Source organism: Nerophis lumbriciformis, linkage group LG10 (assembly GCF_033978685.3).
Source record: "Nerophis lumbriciformis linkage group LG10, RoL_Nlum_v2.1, whole genome shotgun sequence".
NCBI classification, from domain to species: domain Eukaryota; kingdom Metazoa; phylum Chordata; class Actinopteri; order Syngnathiformes; family Syngnathidae; genus Nerophis; species Nerophis lumbriciformis.
Window position 1 is genome coordinate 21,001,467 of NC_084557.2, and position 24,872 is coordinate 21,026,338.

The 24,872-nt window shown below is 40.8% G+C and overlaps 2 protein-coding genes across 12 annotated transcripts in view; both read left to right on the top strand.

Moving 5' to 3' along the window:
• abcc8 (ATP-binding cassette, sub-family C (CFTR/MRP), member 8) overlaps positions 1-19,073 on the top strand; it is a 119,587-nt gene extending 100,514 nt beyond the window's left edge. For 5 of the 10 annotated variants that reach the window (XM_072913929.1, XM_072913923.1, XM_072913928.1 and 2 more), the window contains 13 exons: positions 2,153-2,319; positions 2,635-2,862; positions 4,636-4,728; positions 5,927-6,029; positions 6,270-6,383; positions 6,470-6,590; positions 9,604-9,734; positions 9,794-9,872; positions 9,939-10,047; positions 14,476-14,579; positions 17,120-17,253; positions 18,672-18,734; positions 18,815-19,073. In XM_072913929.1, coding sequence (XP_072770030.1) covers positions 2,153-2,319; positions 2,635-2,862; positions 4,636-4,728; positions 5,927-6,029; positions 6,270-6,383; positions 6,470-6,590; positions 9,604-9,734; positions 9,794-9,872; positions 9,939-10,047; positions 14,476-14,579; positions 17,120-17,253; positions 18,672-18,734; positions 18,815-18,952 — 1,584 coding nt within the window. In that variant the 3' untranslated portion in view covers positions 18,953-19,073. The remainder of the gene's footprint in view (positions 1-2,152; positions 2,320-2,634; positions 2,863-4,635; positions 4,729-5,926; positions 6,030-6,269; positions 6,384-6,469; positions 6,591-9,603; positions 9,735-9,793; positions 9,873-9,938; positions 10,048-14,475; positions 14,580-17,119; positions 17,254-18,671; positions 18,735-18,814) is intronic. The other 5 variants (XM_061970042.2, XM_061970045.2, XM_072913927.1 and 2 more) reach the window with 1 other exon arrangement.
• A 2,653-nt stretch (positions 19,074-21,726) lies between these two features.
• Positions 21,727-23,993, top strand: kcnj11 (potassium inwardly rectifying channel subfamily J member 11). 2 transcript variants are annotated; one of them, XM_061970047.2, is made up of 2 exons: positions 21,887-22,072; positions 22,161-23,993. In XM_061970047.2, the coding sequence occupies exons 1-2, from the start codon at positions 22,038-22,040 to the stop codon at positions 23,125-23,127; spliced, it is 1,002 nt and encodes a 333-aa protein (XP_061826031.1). In that variant the 5' UTR covers positions 21,887-22,037; the 3' UTR covers positions 23,128-23,993. The 2 variants fall into 2 exon arrangements, with proteins under 2 accessions (XP_061826030.1, XP_061826031.1); XM_061970046.1 differs by having other exon boundaries at positions 21,727-23,993.
• The last annotated feature ends 879 nt before the right edge of the window (positions 23,994-24,872 follow it).

Below are 24,872 nucleotides of genomic sequence, written 5' to 3' on the forward strand. Positions count from 1 at the left end.
CACTAAAACACTGGTCTTAAAAGGCACACATATTTGATTTGAATCGCGGTAGGTGTTGTGGCAGTAAGTAGGGGTGTGGGAAAAAATCGATTCGAATTCAAATCGCGATTCTCACGTTGTACGATTCAGTATCGATTCGATCTTTTCAAAAATCTATTTTATTTTATTTTATTTTTTTTTAAATGAATCAATCCAACAAAACAATACACAGCAATAACATAACAATTCAATCCAGTTCCAAAACCAAACCCGTCCCAGCAACACTCAGCCCTGTACCTGCTACTTAAGTTAAAGTTAAAGTACCAATGATTGTCACACACACACTAGGTGTGGCAAAATTATTCTCTGCATTTGACCCATCACCCTTGATCACCCCCTGGGAGGTGAGGGGAGCAGTGGGCAGCAGCGGTGGGCGCGCCCGGGAATAATTTTTGGTGATTTAAGCCCCAATTCCAACCCTTGATGCTGAGTGCCAAGCAGGGAGGTGATGGGTCCCATTTTTATAGTCTTTGGTATGAACTCACAGCCTACCGATCTCAGGGCGGACACTCTAACCACGAGGCCACTGAGTAGGTTTGATTAGCATGATTTATTTTACATGGCAATATCAACCCCCCCAAATTTGGTAGCGAAAACTACAACTAAGATGCATGTTACAATCAAACAGCAAGTGTGTAATAAGTACAATACTTTGTAGGGCACAGCAAAAAAATACTGCCAAGTTCAGCTTCATGGCAAAGAATACTTCCTGACTAGGTAAAACACCATAGTCTATAGTCTAGACCAGTGGTCCCCAACCTTTTTTGCACAACAGACCAGTTTAATTTAGGCATTATTTTCAGGGACCGGCTTTCCACTTGTGCCACATAAATAATAAAAAATAAGTGCATGAAAAATACAACTCACTGTAATGCTGAATTAGTGGGAGCCCTGGGCCTGTTTCTTTGCAATGAGATGCCCTGCAGGTTACCATCAACATGCTGGGGACTGCAGATAGAAATCAGCCTTTGGCTACAGTCTGTCACATTTATATTTTATATGTTTATTAATGTGCTTTGTATCCTGTCACAAAGTTATAACAAATATAACAAATGGTAACTTCCTATGAAGAGTTTTATTGTACATCTATAAACAAGTTTATTAGTGTGTTTAGTGGGACAGGCGAAAGTTAAGTCGGACAAAATGCAGTCATTTATAAATTATTTAATGTTTCTCTGCGGTAGCAAATGCGTCTTTGACTGGTACCGGTCCCTGGACCGGTGGTTGGGGACCACTGGTCTAGACACTAATACCATCTAATGTCCTGAAGTACTTAATAATAATACTTGCAAATGAGATTCAGAAATGTAATAAAAAATAAGATTTAACAACCGGACAGCACAGTTGTCACAATCAGCTCATTTCTCAATATTACATAAAACAATTTGATTTTATTATTATTGTTATTATAAATAACACACGCAAATATACTGATAATTGGTACCGTTGAGTACCGGTATCAATTACCAGGTACTGGGAATTGATGCATTGAATTGACAACATTTTCAAATGTGAAAAGTACCAATGTCTTCCAAATATATGCAGTATTACCATTCAAATTTTAACACAGAACACATCTTATATAGCGTAATCATAGTATTACGTACAGAATACAATGTGAGATACATATAAATGATGAATGAAAAATAATAAATGAACACTAACTTACTGAAGAGTCATGCTGACTTTTTGTATATATTGTTTGTTTTTTGTATATATTGTTTTTCAAATCACCTGACATGTATACTGTGTATATGTACATAATTTATCAATTTTTTTAACGTAATTTTTTATATACATGTTGCCGGTTATATATCTTTTATTATTGAATGTATCAAATGTGATGAATATTTAATTGACCACAATGAAAACAAGCCTTTTGGCTTTTTGTGCCATCCATTTGCCTTTTTAAAGCATTACATGGATTCAATTATTTAAGATGTGAATAAACTTCTCAATCATTCAATCAATCAATCAGACTCCACCTGCATACTTTTCTACAAGTTGTTTCTCAAATTCGATCATGTTTTGTGTAGTGTAATTAAAGGCTTTAACATTTGTTCTCACTCCAAGCAACAGGACAGTGTGTAACCGCCTTGGTGTGTTCCTGTAGGACTGTGGCTTCAGCCACTCGTGGTATTTGTTCGTGTTCAGCGTGTTGTGCTGCCTGGGCATCATCCTGTGTTTGGCCACTTCTGTTGCTGTGGAGTGGACCGGCCTCAAAGTGGCCAAGAAGCTCCATCAGAACCTCCTCAACAAGATCATCCTAGCCCCCATGAGGTACAACTATGTGTGCATGTGTGTGTCTGTGTGGCAAGGACGGGACGTGTGAAATGGTCAGAGAGACTGACAATGTGTGTTTGTATTAAAAGCAGAACACATATTTAAAAGGGCCTTTTTTCGCCTCATTACTTTGAGCACCATCTGCTTTCTGTACACGAAACTCAGAGACACTGGTTACATAAAGACACACACACACACACCACCTTGCTTTTGTAAACTCCCATACACGTGAATAAACATGTGATACATGCTGAGGAAGTATCACAGCAAGCATCCCGAAGGTTACAATAGTTGTATGTTTTTTATGACCAGGTTGTTTGAGACCACTCCACTTGGCAGCATCCTCAACCGCTTTTCCACCGACACGAACACAATAGACCAACACATCCCGACCACGCTGGAGTGTCTCAGTCGCTCTACCCTGCTGTGTGTGTCCGCCCTGGGGGTCATCTCCTACGTCACCCCCGTCTTCCTCTTCGCCCTCCTGCCGCTGGCTGTCACCTGCTACTTCATCCAGAAATATTTCAGAGTGGCTTCCAGGTGAGGGAAAACTTGGTTTTTGTTAGTGGTGCGTTCCAAAAAGTTTGTCGAAGACTGACTCGTACGAAAACCAGTGCAATTTTTCCGATAAGAAATAATTAGATCATGACACATGGTGGCTTATTTTGCAGTCGTACTCAAATGGAAAAAAAGCTCAGAGACTGAGTCACCAACATGTGGGATTCTTTGTTTGGGCACTCGATTGCGTGGGAAAATGGACACGTTTGTCACACTACAAACAATATTTGACTGTAAGATAACAGAGATGGTGTACAAAAACTGGGGAAAAATTACAATAATAACAATATATTTTATTCATAGTGTCATGATCTCACATGACAGTTATTAGTATCTCGTGTTTTGTGTTATTTCCTGTGTACTTTCATATTTAATTCCACTTCTTGTTTGCCTCCATTTACCACCACTCCCCTGGTCTGAAAGGTGGCTCCCTCACCTGTCCTTGGTTGCCAATCCTGTCACTCACTCTGGTGCATCCTTGTTTTTGGCTTTATTGAATATGTTGTACCTGCATTGGCCTGTCGTCTCTGCATCCTGGGCTTCACATTGTAAGCAATGCTGCAAAAGCGTAAAATATAGAGCTCATTTAAAAAACTCAGACGCTTGCTTTACCGGGTAAAAAAAACAAACAAATACCAGTGTATATAATAGGGAATATAACAGCCAAATAAGCATAGAAAACATAGCAAATGTAGTTTAGAATTGCAGGCAAAACAGTCAGATTAAAAGATTATATTGTGATGTAATTCTAAATGTGGACATTTTGAAGTGTAAGTTAAAAGGGGGTATTAACAGGTATGCTTTTTAGTCAGTCTTGGAGGGGGTAGTGTCAGCAGTGTCATTGATGTGGGGGGTAGGTCCAAAGGAAATGGGCAGAAACTGTGCCCCCCAGGTCTAGTGCTTGGTCCAAAGGAGGACTTCTAAAGGACAGGGCTGATGTGGTCTTAAGAGCTGGTACGGGTGAGGATGCTGGGCAGCAGATTTCTAAATGTAATGGAGTTTGTTAAGGAGATTGGTGCTTGTGCCAAAGAATATTATGTTACATCAGTCCAGTGGTTCTTGAACTTTCTTCACCAAGTACCACCTCAGAAAACACTTAGTTACCACCATAATGACCAACATTAAAATACTCTAGCATAATAGGCCTTAGTATTCATTAAAACAATGGTCAGAGGTTTTATTTAACAATTATAGTTAATATTTTGGCCACTGTAACATTACACACAATTTGAACAGTAACACTGTGTTTGAATATTTAACTGATTCTTTGGCATACCACCCACCATATGGAGTGTGTGTACCCACTCGTGGTACATTTTCGTCTAAAATCAAATCATACAAAAAGTGGGTTGTACAAAAACCGAGGTACCACTGTGTTTGTATTTGGTTTTTACAAGTCAGATGTAGCAACCAAAACTGGAAGATGTGTACAATAGTTTGGGGTCTACACATTAGCCTATCCTATTCAATCAAAGACCCAAAACTGTATTTTGAAATAATTTTTAGAACCAAGACATTTGCAATCAAATTGATTATTTTCTTGAAAGCTAATTTGTGTTAACCTGCAAATTGTACAAATTCAAAAGATCCTCGATTCATCCCAAGTGGAGAGTCACCTGTCACTATTAACATTATAACATTATAAGATAGTTATTGTGGTACCGCACAGGATAATACACAGGTACTAGTACTCAAAGCCTATCTAAAGCCTGTTCCTGTTTTATGGTATTCAGTGTTTGTCACTCTTGTGCACAGGGACCTGCAACAGCTGGAGGATGGCACCCAACTGCCTTTGCTCTCCCACTTCTCCGAGACCGTGGAAGGGCTCCCCACTATCAGGGCCCTCAGGTGTGTGTGGATTTCATTAACTAGTCTTACGAGACGAGAAGTGTGTCCAAACTTCCAGCTCAAAATAACACATTAACAGAACACACACTAAGTAACAGGTCCACATCATAGTTATAGGTGTTTAATAAACATGTTAAGTACATATTCTGTATTTTCCCCCTCTTTCTTGAGTCCTCTTGCTTGTGTAAAATGAAACACTATTAATGTAGACATCAGGTAAATGCAGACCTTTAGTATCTCAGACCATTAATACTGTATTTGCCGGGCTATAGTATTTAAGCCAGTATTTACATACATTACCCACATGGAACTGTAAGCCGCAGACACGTTGTGGAATTAGATATTTGTAAATGTTTACTTCCATACCTTACTTTTTTCCAAACGTTGCCTGTATCATGGCAGTAAAACGGCTGATCAAACAAAACAAAAGTCACCGTCATGAACCGACTAGCTGCGGAAGCTCGCTCTTCAATCCGCTAAAAGGGCTCAATAACGGTACGGTGACGTTTTCGTGAATTTACAAAACTGAAACAAAACATAAAGAATCCATTGTAAGTTAATAGTACTAACACAGACTCTTACAAACTTGTTAGCATATATGCTAATGCTAATGACGCTAGCTTCATTACGATAGCATGTACAAATATACATGAAAACACTCCTACAGATATTACACATGGGAAGGTTTAGTAAGTATGAATTGTTTTAGTTATATTGTAAAACTTACAAACGTTGCTTGGAGTGATGAATGAAGAATCTGTTCGAGCAGAAACGCTACGGAAGGTTATACTTCCGGTTCAAGGCACAAAACAGGAAGTACATTTTCAACCTGCAGCACCTGCAGTGAGTGAACTCATCCAAAAGATAGCACCATAGTACAAACAATAACACTTATTTTAGTGTCCCTGTCAGTGTAACATGAAAAAATATTTGTTGCACATAAAACATTATGGCCATTAGCTAAGAAAAAAGTAGCGGCTTATAGTCCGTAATATACGGTTTATATGCAGTTACATCAACCGTAAGTCCTCAATTTCACTACATTTTTACATTTGAAAGAAGGCTGTGAAATGCCTGTCCTGTACATTTGACAAGCTCTGAAAAGGTTAAGTCCAATAATAAAGATCATGCTATTGTTTGTCCTTGTGGCCTTGAAATACAACAATTATTAACGTGACATGTGTTTTTGTGCCTGCAGGTACGAGCCCAGGTTCAGACAGAGGTTACTTCAGTTCACAGACGCCAACAACATCGCATCGCTCTTCCTCACTGCAGCCAATCGGTGGCTGGAAGTGCGCATGGTAAAAGACTGCTGGATATTTGTGTACTTGTTGTTGTTGTTGTGTAACAATCCTGCTGCTTGAATTATGGATGGTAGAATTTTCCATTTTCCCTCTATCTGGCCCCCTTGGCAGTTTTATAGATTTTTTTCACAAATGTGAGACTTTTATCGGCGTGTTGGCAATAAATAGAGCGCTCATCTTTTTATTGTTATTTTGTGCTCTACTAAACAATGCTGTGATGGTGTCATCTCCCCGCAGGAATATATTGGAGCCTGTGTGGTGTTGGTCGCCGCCGTGGCTTCCATCACAAACTCATTGTACAACCAACTGCCTCCTGGCCTGGTGGGGCTGGGTCTCACCTACGCGCTCATGGTGAGAGCATGTCTGCAGGCACTGCTACTCTTTCACTACATTCAAGTGTCCACTACACAACATGAAGTCCTTTCGTTATCCGCCAGGTGTCCAACTACATGAACTGGATGGTGCGTAACCTGGCAGACATGGAAGTGCAGCTGGGCTCGGTCAAGCGGATTAATTGCCTCCTCAAAACGGCACCCGAGAACTACGAGGGTCTGCTCAGTGAGTGTATAATGCAGTTTTCATTTGTTGGATGCAGTACTGTTACACACCACTGGAAATGTAACAGATGCAAACTACGGTAACTCTGCCTTAAGAGCTGCGCTGGACAATCAATTGTAAACCTATGGATTTTAGCTCATTGCTAGCGCTGCTCGTTTAGACGCTCAGTCAGTGATTTATGGACTGCAAGAGATGACCATTGTTACAAAAAAACTGACAATACGATAAACATCTTAACTACAATCTAGTGTTTAATACCGATTCAAAAGTAGTGCAGTACGGTAGAATAACACATAACCCTATAACTCACAAAATTGCTTACCATATTTTCCGGACTATTGGGCGTCCACTAAATTTCAGAAGAAAATTTTTTTACAAGCTATAAGCCGCAGGTATATACATTGTGAAATGAGCTATTTACACAGAAATAATTTACATTAATTGTTTCCAAACGGTGCCTGTAAACAAAACAGAAGTCATCGTCATGGACCCACTAGGTGCGGGAGTTAGCTCTCATATCAGCTAAAAAGGCTCAATAATTCCCAGTGACATTTTGGAGAATTTACTGAGGAATTTGTGAAACTGAAACAATACCAAGGGAATTCCATTGTAAGTTAATAATACTAACACAGACACTCGTAAAGGTGGTAAATTATTAGCCAATGCTAACATTGTTTGTTTATTCCATTACGATAGCGCATACAAATTTCCTTGAAAACCATACTTGCTAACCCTCCCAAATTTTCCGGGAGACTCCCGAATTTCAGTGCCTCTCCCGAAAATCTCCCGGGACAACCATTCTCCCGAATTTCTCCCGATTTCCAGCCAGACTTAAGGCACGCCTCCTCCAGGTCCGTGTGGACCTGAGTGAGGACAGCCTGTCGTCACGTCCACTTGGCCAACCACAAAGTAACCACAGAACACTAGTGTTCTGTGGTTACTTTTTGGTTGGCCAACGGTTTACGTTGTATTGCGCACCCTGACGGCAAGTGTGGGAGTCGGTTCTGAAGTATGAAGTAAAGAGACGTAACTTCGTCACCTCGCCTGGTTATTGACTCCAACCCAGAATATTACACTGCCCATACCTATGCTCCTTCAAAGGCTGTGCTACTGGCTGCAAAGCATTGCACTTTCAAATACAACAATGAGTAGAGAGGAGTGTTATGTGTGTATACGTGTAAATAAATGAACACTGAAATTCAAGTATTTATTTTATTTATATGTATATATATATATATATATATATATATATATATATAATAAAATACATATATATATATATATATATATATATATATATATATATATATATATAGCTAGAATTCAATGAAAGTCAAGTATTTATTTTATTTTTATATATATATATATATATATATATATATAGCTAGAATTCACTGAAAGCCAAGTATTTATTTTATTTATAAATATATATATATATATATATATATATATATATATATATATATATATATATATAAGAAATACTTGACTTTCAGTGAATTCTAGCTATAAATATACTCCTCCCCCCTTAACCCCGCCTCCCGGCCCCACCCCCCACCCCCGCCCACCTCAAGGCCCCCCCACCCCCACACCCCACACCCCCAATCTCCCGAATTTGGAGGTCTCAAGGTTGGCAAGTATGTTGAAAACACTCCTACAGACATTACACATTGGACGGTTTAGTAAGTATGAATATTTTTAGTTCCATCCATCCATATTCTACCGCTTATTCCCTTAGGGGTCGCGGGGGGTGCTGGAGCCTATCTCAGCTACAATCGGGCGGAAGGCGGGGTACACCCTGGACAAGTCGCCACCTCATCGCAGGGCCAACACAGATAGACTGTAAAACTTACAAAAGTTGCTAAGAGTGATGAATGAAGAATCCATACGAGTAGAAACGCTTTGGACGACCAGAAGACGGAACGACACTTGTACTTCAGAAAAGAAGGAAATTCTGAAGATGTTAAACCCGCAGCACCTGCCGTGAGCAAACTCGTCCAAAAGATGGCGCCATAGCACAAACAATAACACCTTTTCAGTGTCTATGCTTGTGATTGTTGCACATAAAACATAATGACCATTAGCAAAAAATCCACAATCTAATCACATTGTTTATTAAGCTGCAGGGTTTAAAGCGTAGGGAAAAAAAAGTAGTGGTTTATAATCCAGAATGTACAGTAGTATTGGCTCTCTAAGCCAGACCTAGGCAGTTATTTTGACTGGTGGGCCAGATAGAGAGCAAAAAACATGTCTGGGGGCCGGTATGTATGTGTGTATAAAATGTATGTATACTGTAAATGTGTGTGTTTGTTTGTGTGTGCTTGTGTGTGCGCGCGTGTGTGTGTGTAGCTGTAAAACTATGCTGTACAGTATGTGTGCTTGGGTCCCTTTTTTGAAGGAACACTAATACAAAAAAGTCACAGTCTGATAGAATGCTAAAAACTTTATAACAGACCACCTTAAAAAACGTAAAGGAATTTTAACCATTTTGTGGTGTACATGAAAATAAAGAATGTGGGATTTAAAATAGTAACTACCGGTATTAACAATAAAACACAGTATATTACAACATATGAATGTCGCTCTTTTACCCCTCAGACATCGACATCTTTTACAATCAAGCAAAACACAACAAAAATGCAACAAACACGGCGAAATATGAACGCAAAGGGTAAAAAACATCCACAATCTGATATAATACCCCGCCCACTATGTATGGTGCCTGTCTGCTGTGACGTTCATTACCATAATAACACGGATATCACTCAAAAGGACAGATTCAAACCGTTCAAATACTTTCAATAGTTCGAGATTTACAGTAATCTGAAAACAGCACAGCATAATGGTGACTACAGTTTGGATGTTAAAGGTCTAAAGAAATTATTTGGAACTGTCTGGTGGGCCGGATTGAAAATCTAAACCGACCGTATTTTGCCCAAATCTGCTCTATAAGACACTTTTTAAACACCTTTTGAATTGTTGAACTGTGATGTCATCGTGTGTTGCTGTTCAGCTACGTCTCAGGTCCCTGAGGGCTGGCCCCGACATGGAGAGATCCAGATCCAGAATCTAAGTGTCCGTTACGACGCCACGCTGAAGCCTGTGCTCAAAAACGTCCACGCGCACATCAACCCTGGACAGAAGGTAGGGAGTGTATGAAAACACAATGAACAAGGGGGGAAATGTGAACATGTGTTTTCCAGGTGGGGATCTGTGGCAGGACAGGCAGCGGCAAATCTTCTTTCTCTTTGGCCTTCTTCCGCATGGTGGACATGTTTGAAGGTTGGAATTTGCACGTTTGTTCCTGCATTTTGCAAAACAAGTCACGTTGTTTCCTGACCTGCACAGGGAGGATAGTGATCGACGACATCGACATTGCTAAGCTGCCCCTGCACACTCTGAGGTCTCGTCTGTCCATCATTCTGCAAGACCCCATCCTCTTCAGCGGCACCATTAGGTACATCCACACATCAACATATGCTGGTGTCGCCTCACTTGTACAAACTTTCTCCTCGCCAGGGCTACATGCTAAAACAACTGAAGCCCGCTTCGGTCACCAACTTAATGTCAAACAACGAGTAGAGTTCTGGTCTACCGTGATATTATTATTACAAAATTGTTCGGTACATGTCGTCATGTGTTCAACAACTTTATCGTTATTGCTCAGGCACAACACAGCTGCTGTCTAATTACACAACATCATAACGTGCACACAGTGACTTCCTGCTCAGTGCAAACTAAGCTTCCAAATAAAAGCATGACAGTATCAACCTGGATCATTCATCCATTTTTATTTTATTAGATTGCTAGCCACCATAAGAAAGATTTGCGGACGCTTCATTGTTATTGTAATCAAGACATATAGTACAAAAAATAGTCATTCACAAATCAGGCAACTACAAAACAAAACCTTACAGCAAGAAGCTTTCCACACTTTATTGCGGCTAAAGCTAGGGATGGGTGTATCAATCTAAATATTGATAGTTTTGATACCAAGATGGGTATTGCCATCGCCTTGATACTAGCATGATGGGATCAATACTTTCTTTGCGTCCAGAAAACTACTCGATTTCCCTTACAAAGTTTAAACGACTGCAGTGACTCTACTATAGTCTGTCAGCAGTGTTGGGTTAGTTACTGAAAACCAGTAACTAGTTACAGTTACTAGTTACTTTATTTCAAAAGTAACTCAGTTACTAACTCAGTTACTTACACCAAAAAGTAATGCAGTACTGTGAAAAGTAACTATTTAGTTACTTCTTTTTTTGTTCTTTTTTTTTAAGGCTCCCATTAATGCCCTTTTAGCCTTCATTTCAGTACTGTTATTGCACTGGAGAATAATACTGTTCTGTTGATCAACTTGATGTGCATTTGCATCACTGAACTCAGAAAGCAATGTGGTCTACATACAACACACAAAGACAAAGATATGTTTCAAAGGGACAATTTATTTCAGGCCAGAACAAATTGACAACACTATTTTAAATAGCTGCAACATAACATACATAAGTAACAAACAGCATAAGAACAACATAGCTGTAAACCTGGCTTCACCCAAGGAAGGCACACATGACATACACAAAGTCACTGCTGCTGCTCACTGCTCCCCTCACCTCCCAGGGGGTGATCAAGGGTGATGGGTCAAATGCAGAGAATTATTTCGCCACACCTAGTGTGTGTGTGACAATCATTGGCACTTTAACTTTAAGTAGATGCGATCTTTGATCCAAGACACAACTTACATTTAACTAAAATGTTCTTTTCTTTGTGCTCGACAAAAGAAAAGTAGCGAGAATGTCTCCATGTTAGGAAACATTCGACTTCTGGCTTTGCAATGATGTCTTGTTAGTTGTTATGAGAGTAGCGTACGTGTGTGTGTGTGTGTGTGTGTGTGTGTGTGTGTGTGTGTGTGTGTGTGTGTGTGTGTGTGTGTGTGTGTGTGTGTGTGTGTGTGTGTGTGTGTGTGTGTGTGTGTGTGTGTGTGTGGCCCTTTAAGATATGACAGCATGTGAGGTGAGTGATATCAGTGAGTGAGTGGGCGAGAGAAGTGAGGGAGCGGCGTGCAAGACACCAATAAAGTCACAAAGTTGCAACAAACCGCCGGCCTCCTCATTCACCCTCCGCTGTAAAGACCCACTGCCGGGTAAAGTGAAGGTTGTTAGCACCGAAGTACATAGGCCCTGGAGGAATGTCTCCCCTGCGCTCCTCAACCACGGTCTGGGAGCACCCCCTCCCCGCCCCCACCTACACAAAGCACGCCTTTTCTTTTCCTTGTGACACAGAAGGACGACACCGCAGCGCTCCAATAAAACACACTCAGATCTTCTGTTTCTAGCCGATACTACATAAAAAATAAGGTCAAATAACGCAGTAACGCATCATGTAGTAACGGTAACTGAGTTACTGAATATAAAGAAATAACGCGTTAGATTACTAGTTACCGCCAAAACTAACGGCGTTACAGTAACGCGTTAGTCCCAACACTGTCTGTCAGTGCAAATAGTCCACTTCTCTGTCTCTCTCTCTCTCTCTGCTGCTCACTCAAGCCCCGCGCACACCAAATCAGATTTTTTTGCCCTCAAATGACACAGATCAGACTATCTCAGTAAAACTAAAATAATGTTTTTTCAGTAACAGTAGAAGAGAAAGTCAAACACAAATACAAATAAACACACATTAAAGGAGTGAAATAAACCACATTTTGATGATGAAATGCACTGGAAATATTCTAAAAAATATACAACATAAAGTGGTAAGAAATATGTCAATAATGAATAAAGCAAAATATGTTGTGGACCAAAATTCACTCCATATTCTCTACAGCTTGCCAGTGTTAACATATCTGAGTTATTGTGCAGAAATATGGGGAAATAAGTACAAAAGTACATTTCATTCACTTAGCATGTTACAACAAAGAAAGACGAGCTAGAATAAAACGTAAAGACATATTTCACACAAAAGTCATAATTTCCCCGTGTTTGTTGTAAAGAAGATGTTGGCAAAGTGAGAGTAATAACTTCATATTGTTGGTGGTTCTGTGTATTTTTTATGTTTATTGCGCTGTTGGGTGCGTGTTAGAGAGCTTGCTGGTCACGAAGCACTGCAGGCATGTAGCAGCGGCGTGCGTCAAATACGGCTGCAAAATTATTATTCGAAATAACAGCATGTTTTATTATAAGATTATAAACTGGAGTATGTTTAGAACTATATATTGACATATTATTGCACACGTCCTTGGGGCGGAATTCCTGTAGGCTGAAATGTAAACATTTCTACTGAATGTTCTTTTTACTAGTTTGAAAGTAATCATTGACATTTTTTTGCTGCCTGGTCTGACGTAATGTCACTTTTTTTTTTACAGTCAATGCGTTTCAATTCACTAAATTAGTCTGAGCGGTATAGCTCGGTTGGTAGAGCGGCCGTGCCAGCAACTTGAGGGTTGCAGGTTCGATCCCCGCTTCCGCCATCCCAGTCACTGCCGTTGTGTCCTTGGGCAAGACACTTTAACCACCTGCTCCCAGTGCCACCCACACTGGTTTAAATGTAACTTAGATATTGGGTTTCACTATGTAAAGCGCTGTGAGTCACTTGAGAAAAAGCGCTATATAAATGTAATTCACTTCACTTCACTTCACTTCCTTGGTAGCAGTGATGGCGCCTCGTTTAGTTGGTCATTTTATCAATAACTCTGCCAGCAGGCAAACACCACTGCCCCCTATTGCCCAACCCCTGAATCACAGTTCAGAACCATAGCCAATACTCCTGTCACAATATCATACAAAAACAGAATGATCTTAATGAATAAATCCACAAATGGAAGAAAACTATGTCAAAAAACCGCTGTAGGTTGAAAAATCTATAATTATTTCTCAGTCTTCTTGTATCTCATTTTGATTTTGACTACGTGGACAACCGCTTATTTTGACGTCAGCCATTCCGAAGGGTTTCAAGATAAACATATTTTACTGAATATATTTACAGACAAAGCTTTGTGTTATTAGTCATTATTAGTATCAACATTTAAGCGGTTTTTTTTTGCATTGTATTTTATATATATTATTTTATTCACTAACAAATGACCCTGCCTTGCACATTTCAGCTCTGACTTAAGAGCCTTGTTCTGCATTGCTGTAGTTCATGCCATGCACCAGGGGAGCTGAGACAGTCCTAAAAAAGGACTTCTGTTATTTTTAGAGCACCACATCACTGACTATACACGCTTTGAAGAATAGATGAGAGAGGAAGCTGCAAAAATGTAAAAAAAAACCAACCCAAAACATCTTATTTTTTGTACATTATTTTATTATTATCCTCGACCTCATTGTACTGAGCAACATGGACAGAGACTTGTGTAGCACTTTTGTGTTTTTGCTGCGTGACTCCTCACGTGTGTTGAATCCTATGAGTTGCATATGTAGACTGTTGCCTACACATTCTTACCAACTATGATGACATGCTACAGCACAGCCACCATTTGTCTGTTGTTTGTGTGCAAATACTCCTCTGAACGTCTTTCTGTATCACCACTGATTTAAACATTTTAAAAAAACATTTGAAAGATGCATTTGTATGAGGTGAATAGGTAAATTCGAATAAGGGAAAGTTAGATTAAATACGCAGTTAATTTTTTGTATCCATGGAATTAACATTTTAGAATCTACAATGATTTTGCAAGTGAAAATGTGTGTCTCTGCCAAAAATGTACTTATGTGAATGTGTGTGTGTGTGCGTGTGTGTGTGCGTGTGTGTGTGTGTGTGTGCGTGCGTGCGTGCGTGCGTGCGTACGTGTGTGTGTGTGTGTGTGTGTGTGTGTGTGTGTGTGTGTGTGAGTGTGTGTGTGTGTGTGTGTGTGTGTGTGTGTGTGTGTGTGTGTGTGTGTGTGCAGGTTCAACCTGGACCCAGAAATGAAGGCCACAGATGAGATGCTTTGGGAGGCTTTGGAGATTGCTCAGCTGAAGCCTGTTGTTAAATCGCTGCCTGGGGGGCTGGGTGAGTTTATAATAGTTAGATCTATTTTAGTGTGTGTGTGTGTGTGTGTGTGTGTGTGTGTGTGTGTGCTATATTAGGCATATTTGTCCACTTTAGTCGTCCAATAGCATGCAAGAGACCGTTTCCCTGTACAAAGTAGAAGGTGCTTATTACAGTAATCCTCCTGCATGTACAGTACAGTGGGGCCAGCATGGCTCAGGTGGTAGAGTCGAGGTATCCTCGAACAAGATACTGAACCCCAGTTGCTGTGTCATCAGTAGGTGAATGCGGTAATGGTGTCGAAGCGTTTTGGGTACCTTGCCGTTAGAAAAGCGCTATACAAATTATAATCCATTTACCATTTTCCACACTTGCTGTATCACATGACCATCCATTTTTAAAGTGCTTGCAAAAGCCTTTTTTACGCGAGCTAATTGTTCTCCGGTGTCATCTTTGAGTTGTCCTCAGGTGTCGTCTCATATTCAGATGACTCCGCTTCATGTGACTTCCACTACGAGCATGAAGAATGTGATGAATGCTTGCCGTTTGAGCTGCCTTTGTCCTTGTCCTTCATGTTCTCCTCATGTCACGGATGAGAAAATAAAATACGTCTGGGTTTGGTATCGATCCAATACTGGTACATGCTTGAAAATGTTTAAGATTTGAACCAAATTGAAAAATACCAATTATATACTGATACTACCCTTGATATCGACCGATGCTATATACATTTCAAGCAATGCACTCACCCCTAAAAGTGATTACTGAATAGAATATTAATGCTCATCCAATCCAAAGCTACCTTTTGTGCTTCATGTGTCCGAGTGTGCTGTGTGGAGTAAATTACAGTATTGATCGTTCCCTGGATCTAGTCTTCAGTTGCTGAAGGTCACCTTGTTGACCCGCTGGGAGGGATACGCCAAATAAGATTCATAATCACATTTGCTTATTTACTGGACTAATGTAAGATAAAACTGAGCCATAACATAACACATTAACATAACAAATTAGCATAACGTAACACATTAACATAACATAGCAATACATAACTAATCATAATATATTCACATAACACATTAACATAGCACAACGTAACAATACATAATACGTAAACATAAGATAACGTAACGTGAGATAACGTACAATAATCTAAGGCAGGGGTGTCAAAGTCAAGGCCCGCGAGCCAGATCCGGCCCACAAATTAATGATCTATGGCCCCCGGGATGATATTTGATTAGTATAATAACCGGCCCGCAGGCCACAGCCGCCTGCTGCTGTTTTGCACGCACCAATACTCCATCAGTGTTGGCGCAAGGAATTTTCAAAATGGGGTCCCAGGGACCCCATCAAGTCATAAAAATGGGGTCCCACAGTACATTTTTGGGGTCCCACTTTTTTGTAACCGTTTTGAAAACAAATGATAAATGTATGCATTATCCTGTTTTTTGGAAAAAGGTTGTCATAAATGTTACTTAATTCATTAAAAAAAATTATAAAAAAGAAAACAAATTGTTATGCATATATAACCATTCAGTTATGAACATTCATTCACTTTCTTCTTTCCTTCATGGATCTAAACTTTACCGCTGCCGTTATTTTTTTCTATATTTTTATTGTAATATTTTCAGAATGTGTTTGTTCTATTTTTGGCCAAAGTAAGACAAAGAAAACAATCTGAAGTTGTCTTCATTTTTTTAGTTTTAACGCCATGATTGTAATAGTCCGGCCCGCGTGCGCACAGATCTTCCACCATGCGGCCCCTGAGCTAAAATGAGTTTGACACCCCTGATCTAAGGTAAGGTAATGTAACATAAGCTAACGTAAGACAATGCAATGTAAGATAACAAAAGATTATGTAAAGTTACATAATGTAAGATAAGATAATGTAACATAAGATAACTTAATATAAAATGAAGTAACATTACATGACGTAAGATAAGGTAACGTATGATACGATAAGGTTACATAATGTAAGAATACGTGACGTGAGATAATATAATGTTTTGTTATCTTCTGTTACGTAATAAATGACAATGTAACATCAAGAACAGCACAACAGACTGCAACATAAAGTTGTATATAAGTCATGATGTGTTTACTATAAAGTTGTATATAAGAGTCATGATCATGTATTAACTATAAAGTTCTATATAAGAGTCATGATCATGTATTAACTATAAAGTTGTATATGAGTTATGATCATGTATTAACTATAAAGTTGTATATAAGAGTTATGATCATGTATTAACTATAAGGTTGTATATAAGAGGCATGATCATGTATTAACTATAAAGTTGTATATAAGAGTTATGATCATGTATTAACTATAAAGTTGTATATAAGAGTCATGATCATGTATTAACTGAACAAGGAGGTTGTAGTTTGCAGTAGTTTATCATCATGACAAACAGGAAACAGATTTGACTAAAGTAATTTCATGCATTAAATGAGGGTCAATCAAAACTGAGCCCGGGCTATTAATGTATTGATCACATGACATATACACTGGTGTACCTAATGAAGTGGCTTCAATGTAACATTCAGTCCGTGGTTGTTTACAGACGCCAACGTGACGGAAGGCGGAGAGAACTTCAGCCAGGGTCAGCGTCAGCTCTTCTGTCTGGCCAGGGCCTTCGTGAGGAAGAGCAGCATCCTCATCATGGACGAGGCCACGGCCTCCATCGACATGGCGACGGTTAGTGCGCGTTTAGGGCAGGAGGACGCGGCGGTCGCCGGGTCATTTTCAACCGTCGTCGTGGCAACGACAAGGGAAGAAACCCAACAGTGTTGCTGGAAATGGACTAGGAAAAAAGAAAGCTTTGCGATAAGGGAAGAGCCTGTGTGTGTGTGTGTGTGTGTGTGTGCGTGCGTGCGTGCGTGCGTGCGTGCGTGCGTGCGTGCGTGCGTGCGTGCGTGCGTGCGTGCGTGCGTGCGTGCGTGCGTGCGTGCGTGCGTGCGTGCGTGCGTGCGTGCGTGCGTGCGTGCGTGCGTGCGTGCGTGCGTGCGTGCGTGCGTGCTCTTGTATTTTGACCCTTCTTGAGACATCAACAAGGAAAAGTACCTTCCATATGAGGACCGGTGAACAAGTTAGGACATAAGTCATGGTCCCAATATGGAAAACTATAATAGAGAATGTCTCATTTGCACCCCTGGTGGCGAAATCTATCAAAATTAGGGTGGTCCCAAAAAGAAGGGATTTTTCAAATTGACTGTGTCGGTTTTAAAAGTGCTCCCCCTCTGGTCAACATATGTAATAACAAGTGTGTGTAAGGAATTGAAATGTGCCCCCTTTGGCCAAAATTAATTAAAATAAATATGTATATAGAGACATACTGTAATAACTTGAAGTAAATAATGAAGATTAAAAACCAATTACAAACAAAAAATAAAATAAAATAAAAATGTACTAAAATCAGTCTTTTTCTCACAATGTGTCGACTTTTTTATTATAAAATTGGGAACAATTTCTCATATTCTTTCTGTTTCTGTAATATTGCAACATTTTCTCGTAAAATTATCGCTTTTTTAATGTGAAATTATTACTTTTTAATGCAAAATGGTGACATTTGTCATCTAAAATTCAGATTTTTATCACAATAGTGCCAATGTTTTTGTCGTTCTTGTAAAATAGTGACGTTTTTTTGCGAAACTGTGAAATTCCAACTCATTTTTCACAACAAGCTTTTTTATATTTGTATAGTATGTATATAATATTAATGTTGTAAATACAAATCTTTATATATCTAGAAAGGGTGGTCCTAAAGCGAGACATTTTCCGGAGGTCTCAAGAAGGTGACAAATACGAGTGTGCGTGTGTGCGTGTGTGTGTGTGTGTGTGTGTGTGTGTGTGTGTGTGTGTGTGTGTGTGTGTGTGCGACTTATCTCCCGAATGACTAAAACTACATTTTGTGGTGACAATAATGCAGCATGGATGCCCTTAAGCACACAAGGCCAAGCTTTTAGCTCAACAAACCAAATCCACTTTCTTTGCTCCGTCCAGTGGACGCAAAGAAAGAAGGAACAAAAGAAGTAGCGAGCATGTTTGGGCGTAAGATGCACACACGGTCAAACTTCCCACTGTCACTGTGATGACGAGTATTTCTGCTTCCGTAGGAGAGCATCCTGCAGAAAGTGGTGATGACTTCCTTTGCAGACCGAACAGTCGTTACAATAGCAGTGAGTGCAAACACACGCTCGCTCATAAAGTGCCGACAGCAATAATTCGTCATCTAAGCGTGCTTTCCTGTGCCGCACAGCATCGCGTCCACACCATCCTGAATGCCGATATTGTGATTGTGATGAAGCGGGGCATCATCCTGGAGCACGACGAGCCTCAGGCCCTGCTGGACAAGGAAGACAGCGTCTTTGCCTCCTTTGTGAGAGCAGACAAGTAGCACAGTGAAAGAGGCTGAAGGAAGACATTCAAAGTGCAATTGGGATATTTGACCTTGATTTTTTTTTATTCATAGTGTACTATACTTGTATATAGCATACTCAAACGTTTGTTAATAAAGTATATATTATCTCTTAACGGTGTGTTTTCATATTTGAGTGGTGGAAGCGTGGCCTAGATTCATGTCCTCAAGTGGTATCAAAGGCACTGCTGGAGCCAAGACTGACTGTAGAATGCGATACGAGTGCCCAAAATATCCACGGCGCCTTCTTGGAACGTCAACAAGGAGTCACGGAGCAAAGTGGACACGCCACGTTACAGTATGTGCACTGTAAATAATGAATACGGAGAGCAATTGTTTAAAAAGTAAACCGTAAAAACAAAGTTTTATCACAGTAGTAAATGCAGTGGACTCCAAGTAACAGTAGATAACCCAAGTTACCATGGTTACAATGTGTAGGAAACACTTGAAAATAAAGAAAACTTGTACAATGCAAATACTCCAAAATGTACGATATTATTCTGTCTAAATTAAAGATTTTGACGATTGTACATTTAAATTCCTAGCATTAGGGGTTTGTGTTGAAGCATTAGTTAACGTTTGGCTAACAACAGATTTCTTGTATTTTTGTGGCAAATGGTTTCAGACATTGAGAGGTTATGTCTAGACTTAGACTTAGACTTCCTTTTTATTGTCATTCAAATTTGAACTTTACAGAACAGATAAGAACAAAAAGACTATGTGCTGTATTTCAAACTGCATGCAAATGCACCACGCTGTGTGTTGGAACTGCAGCTATTTAACAGATATGAAGCATTTAAGGCTCATTTTTAATAGCTCACTTTAAGGAACATGTTGCTGAAGGCCGTGTTGTGAGTTGTCCAGTGAAAGGTTGTACAAATACGTTCAAGTTAAAATCCTCATGTACCGCTTACAGGCATTTTGCAGATACTATTGGTGACAAGGTGGGACAGTGGTTCCATTCCCAGGCTCAGGTTCTTTCTGTGTGGAGTTTGCATGTTCTGCCGTGACTGCATGGGTTCGTTCCGGGTCCTCCCACCTCCGAAGACATGCACCTAAGAATAGGCTGATTGGCAACACTAAAATTGGCCCTAATGTGTTATATGGTGAATTCCTGGCAACGACAGCTGCCTACATTTTACCTTAAATTCTAAAATGTTAGTAATTTTACATAAGCAAAATCACGTTATCAACTGTAAAACGAACGTGTTCAACATCAACATAGCGTAATGTCCTGTACATCGCGACTGTATTTTCTTACGGTGAATTCCTGGCAACCGCAGCTGCCGCTATTCTACTGTAAATTGTGCATTTCTTTTTACAGTGTTCACACTCACGTTTAATGGCAAGAACGCCTCAAAGATTCTGATTGAGTTCATTAACAAGCTACTGTATTCCTTTTTTGTGTTTGCAGTGGCGTGGAAGTACACTGCATCACACGTTTCTAACTTTGCCGACGTGAATAATCGATTGTTAAATTTACCAGTTTAGATTAATCAAGGTTTATGAAGTTTTGGTTTGTTTCCTGGCATGTAAAATAATGCTACAAATAACCAGAATATAGCAACTTTGGTAAGACTGGGGAACATATTCACCATTAATTAGTTGCTTATTAACATGCAAAAATTGGCTCTTAATTAGTCATTATTAAGTACTTATTCTGCATGGCCTCATTATACTACCAGTAAGCCATTAACAAAGAGTCTTCCCTCAATAACCTCAGAATTATTGCTTATTAGTAACCCTAACTCTTATATGTTCCCCTAGTGCAGGGGTCGGCAACCCATGGCTCTAGAGCGCCGCCCTAGTGGCTCTCTGGAGCTTTTTCAAAAATGTATGAAAAATAGAAAAAGATGAGGGGAAAAAAATATATTTTTTGTTTTAATATGGTTTCTGTAGGAGGACAAACATGACACAAACCTCCCTAATTGTTATAAAGCACACTGTTTGTATTAAACATGCTTCACTGATTCGAGTATTTGGCAAGCGCCGTTTTGTCCTACTAATTTTGGCGGTCCTTGAACTCACCGTAGTTTGTTTACATGTATAACTTTCTCCGACTTTCTAGGACGTGTTTTATGCCACTTCTTTTTCTGTCTCATTTTGTCCACCAATCTTTTAACGTTGTGCATGAATCCACAAAGATGAGTTTTGTTGATGTTATTGACTTGTGTGGAGTGCTAATCAGACATATTTGGTCACTGCATGACTGCAAGCTAATCGATGCTAACATGCTATTTAGGCTAGCTATATGTACATATTGCATCATTATGCCTCATTTGTAGCTATATTTGAGCTCATTTAGTTTCCTTTAAGTCATCTTAATTACATTTATATCTCAGTACACACTATCTGTATGTAATATGGCTTTTAATTTTTTGCGGCTCCAGACAGATTTGTTTTTGTATTTTTGGTCCAATATGGCTCTTTCAACATTTTGGCTTGCCGACCCCTGCCCTAGTGTCTAAATAACTCTAAATTAAGTCTTTGTTACTTGGAATATGTTCCCCAAACTAAAGTGTTACCGCAACTTTTCACCTTAATTGCTATGGTTCTTTTGTTCGAGGGCACCTTGAGCGTTGATGCGCATGCGTGCGCATGCTCAGTAGCGTTGGGTCGCGATTTGGTCGGAACCCAGGCTTGCTGGATGCGTAAAGGTGTTGGAGGGGAGCGGAGGGGAGGGTCTTCCACGCGTCAAAGCGCATGGCATGACGCGTGGACCGTGACGATGATCGCCTTTGTGCGTGGTAAAGCGTGACCCGCGTGGCCGCCTGTGCTGCAAGCTGAGTGACGGCGGCAGCTGAGGGCAGGAATCCCCCTGGTGGGACTCGCCGCCTGACCCAGGGAGAAGGCGGCAGAGCTCGGAGCGGCACTCACACACCCACACACCCACACGGAGAGAGCGTCGGAGCCCTCCGGTGCGTAATGTGGGGGTGACCATGTTGTCCAGGAAAGGACTCATCCCGGAGGACTACTTGCTGACGCGCCTGGCGGAAGATGTCCTGCAGCACCCGAAGTTCAAGGCGAAAAGCCGGAAAGCGCGCTTCGTGGCCAAGAACGGCAGATGCAACGTGGCGCACACCAACATCCGCGAGCAAGGTCGCTTCCTGCAGGACGTGTTCACCACCCTGGTGGATCTGAGATGGCTCCACACGCTCATCATCTTCACCATGTCCTACCTGTGCAGCTGGCTGCTCTTCGGCATGATTTGGTGGCTCATCGCCTTCGCGCACGGCGACCTGGACCCGCGCGGCGGCGACTTGGTGCCGTGCGTCACGCAGATCCACTCCTTCTCGTCCGCCTTCCTCTTCTCCATCGAGGTGCAGGTGACCATCGGCTTCGGCGGGCGCATGGTGACGGAGGAGTGCGTGTCCGCCATCGCCGTGCTGATCGTGCAGAACATCGTGGGGCTCATCATCAACGCCGTCATGCTGGGCTGCATCTTCATGAAGACCGCGCAGGCGCACCGGCGCGCCGAGACGCTCATCTTCAGCAAGCACGCGGTGGTGTCGGTGCGCAACAACCGGCTGTGCTTCATGGTGCGCATCGGGGATCTGCGCAAGAGCATGATCATCAGCGCCACCGTGCGGATGCAGGTGGTGCGGAGGACGAGCACGGAGGAGGGCGAGGTGGTGCCGCTGGACCAGATCGACATCCACATGGACAACCCGGTGGGCAGCAACGGGGTCTTCCTGGTGTCCCCGCTGGTCATCTGCCACGTCATCGACCAGCGCAGCCCCATGTACGACATGTCCGCCGCCGACCTGCAGCACGACGACGTGGAGGTCATCGTGGTGCTGGAGGGGGTGGTGGAGACCACCGGCATCACCACGCAGGCCAGGACCTCCTACGTGTCCGAGGAGATCCTGTGGGGGCAGCGCTTCGTGCCCACCGTGTCCGAGGAGGAGGGCATGTACGCGGTGGACTACTCCAAGTTCGGGAACACGGTGAAGGTGCCCACGCCGGGCTGCAGCGCCAGGAAGCTGGACGAGGTGGGCGGTATCGCGCGCTACAAACTGCTGGAGGGCGTCACCCTGCGGCCGTCCGTCAGGAGGCGGCGGGGGTCCAGCGGGCGTCGTCGCTCCGGGTTGGAGACTATGCATGGATCTCATTCGGATCCACTCAGGTGGTCCACGGAGGTGTCAGAGACATGACGCTAAAAGTTCAACCAGCCTGCAAAAAAGTCACATTTTGAATGTTTATTAATAATTTAAAAAAAAAAAACACACCAAATCCGCGTAGTTATACACGTGTTTGACCACACGGGGGCAGTGTCCACACACACTAATCAGTTGTTCTTAAATGGGGGTACTTGAAGGTATGGCAAGGGGTATGTGAGATTTTTTTTAAATATTCTAAAAATAGCAACAATTCAAAAATCCTTTATAAATATAAATAAAAACCTATCTTTTTTTCCAAATAGTTCAAGAAAGACCACAACAAATGAGCAATATTTTGCACTGTTATACAATTTAATAAATCAAGAAACTGATGACATAGTGCTGTATTTTACTTCTTTATCCTTTTTTTTTTCAACCAAAAATGCTTTGCTCTGATTAGGGGGTACTTAAATTTTAAAAAATTTCACAGGGGGTACATCACTGAAAAAAGGTTGAGAACCACTGCACTAATATAACATGAATGTTGGATTTGACACTCATCCAATGGAACTTTTTACAGACTTTGATTTTTTATATCAGCTTTGCATGTTCTGAAAATGGAATTCACTATAATTAATATATTTTATTAGTAGTGATGTGACACTCCATTCGATTCACATACTTGGGTGACGATTTGATTCTCGATTCAAACCATTTCTCGTAATACATTATTTGGAATAAATGTAATAAAACGTTTTCAAAACAGGTTACGAAAGTTCCTCTTGACTGCTGACATATAACGTAGATGAGCAGCGAGTACATGTGGCGATGACCTTCAACATGTCTTTTAAAAAGTATTCTTAAAAAGGAAAAAAGTACATAAATGGCACAAACAAGGGTGTAATAAGCGTATTTGACCACAGGAGGTGATAATATTCAAATATAAAATGATTATCATCATCTAATGTAGCTTTTTATAAACTGAAAATTTAACATGTTATACACATATATATATACATATAAATATACATACTGTATGTATATACATACGTATATATATATATATATATATATATATATATATATATATATACACACAGGTAAAAGCCAGTAAATTAGAATATTTTGAAAAACTTGATTTATTTCAGTAATTGCATTCAAAAGGTGTAACTTGTACATTATATTTATTCATTGCACACAGACTGATGCATTCAAATGTTTATTTCATTTAATTTTGATGATTTGAAGTGGCAACAAATGAAAATCCAAAATTCCGTGTGTCACAAAATTAGAATATTACTTAAGGCTAATACAAAAAAGGGATTTTTAGAAATGTTGGCCAACTGAAAAGTATGAAAATGAAAAATATGAGCATGTACAATACTTGGTTGGAGCTCCTTTTGCCTCAATTACTGCGTTAATGCGGCGTGGCATGGAGTCGATGAGTTTCTGGCACTGCTCAGGTGTTATGAGAGCCCAGGTTGCTCTGATAGTGGCCTTCAACTCTTCTACGTTTTTGGGTCTGGCATTCTGCATCTTCCTTTTCACAATACCCCACAGATTTTCTATGGGGCTAAGGTCAGGGGAGTTGGCGGGCCAATTTAGAACAGAAATACCATGGTCCGTAAACCAGGCACGGGTAGATTTTGCGCTGTGTGCAGGCGCCAAGTCCTGTTGGAACTTGAAATCTCCATCTCCATAGAGCAGGTCAGCAGCAGGAAGCATGAAGTGCTCTAAAACTTGCTGGTAGACGGCTGCGTTGACCCTGGATCTCAGGAAACAGAGTGGACCGACACCAG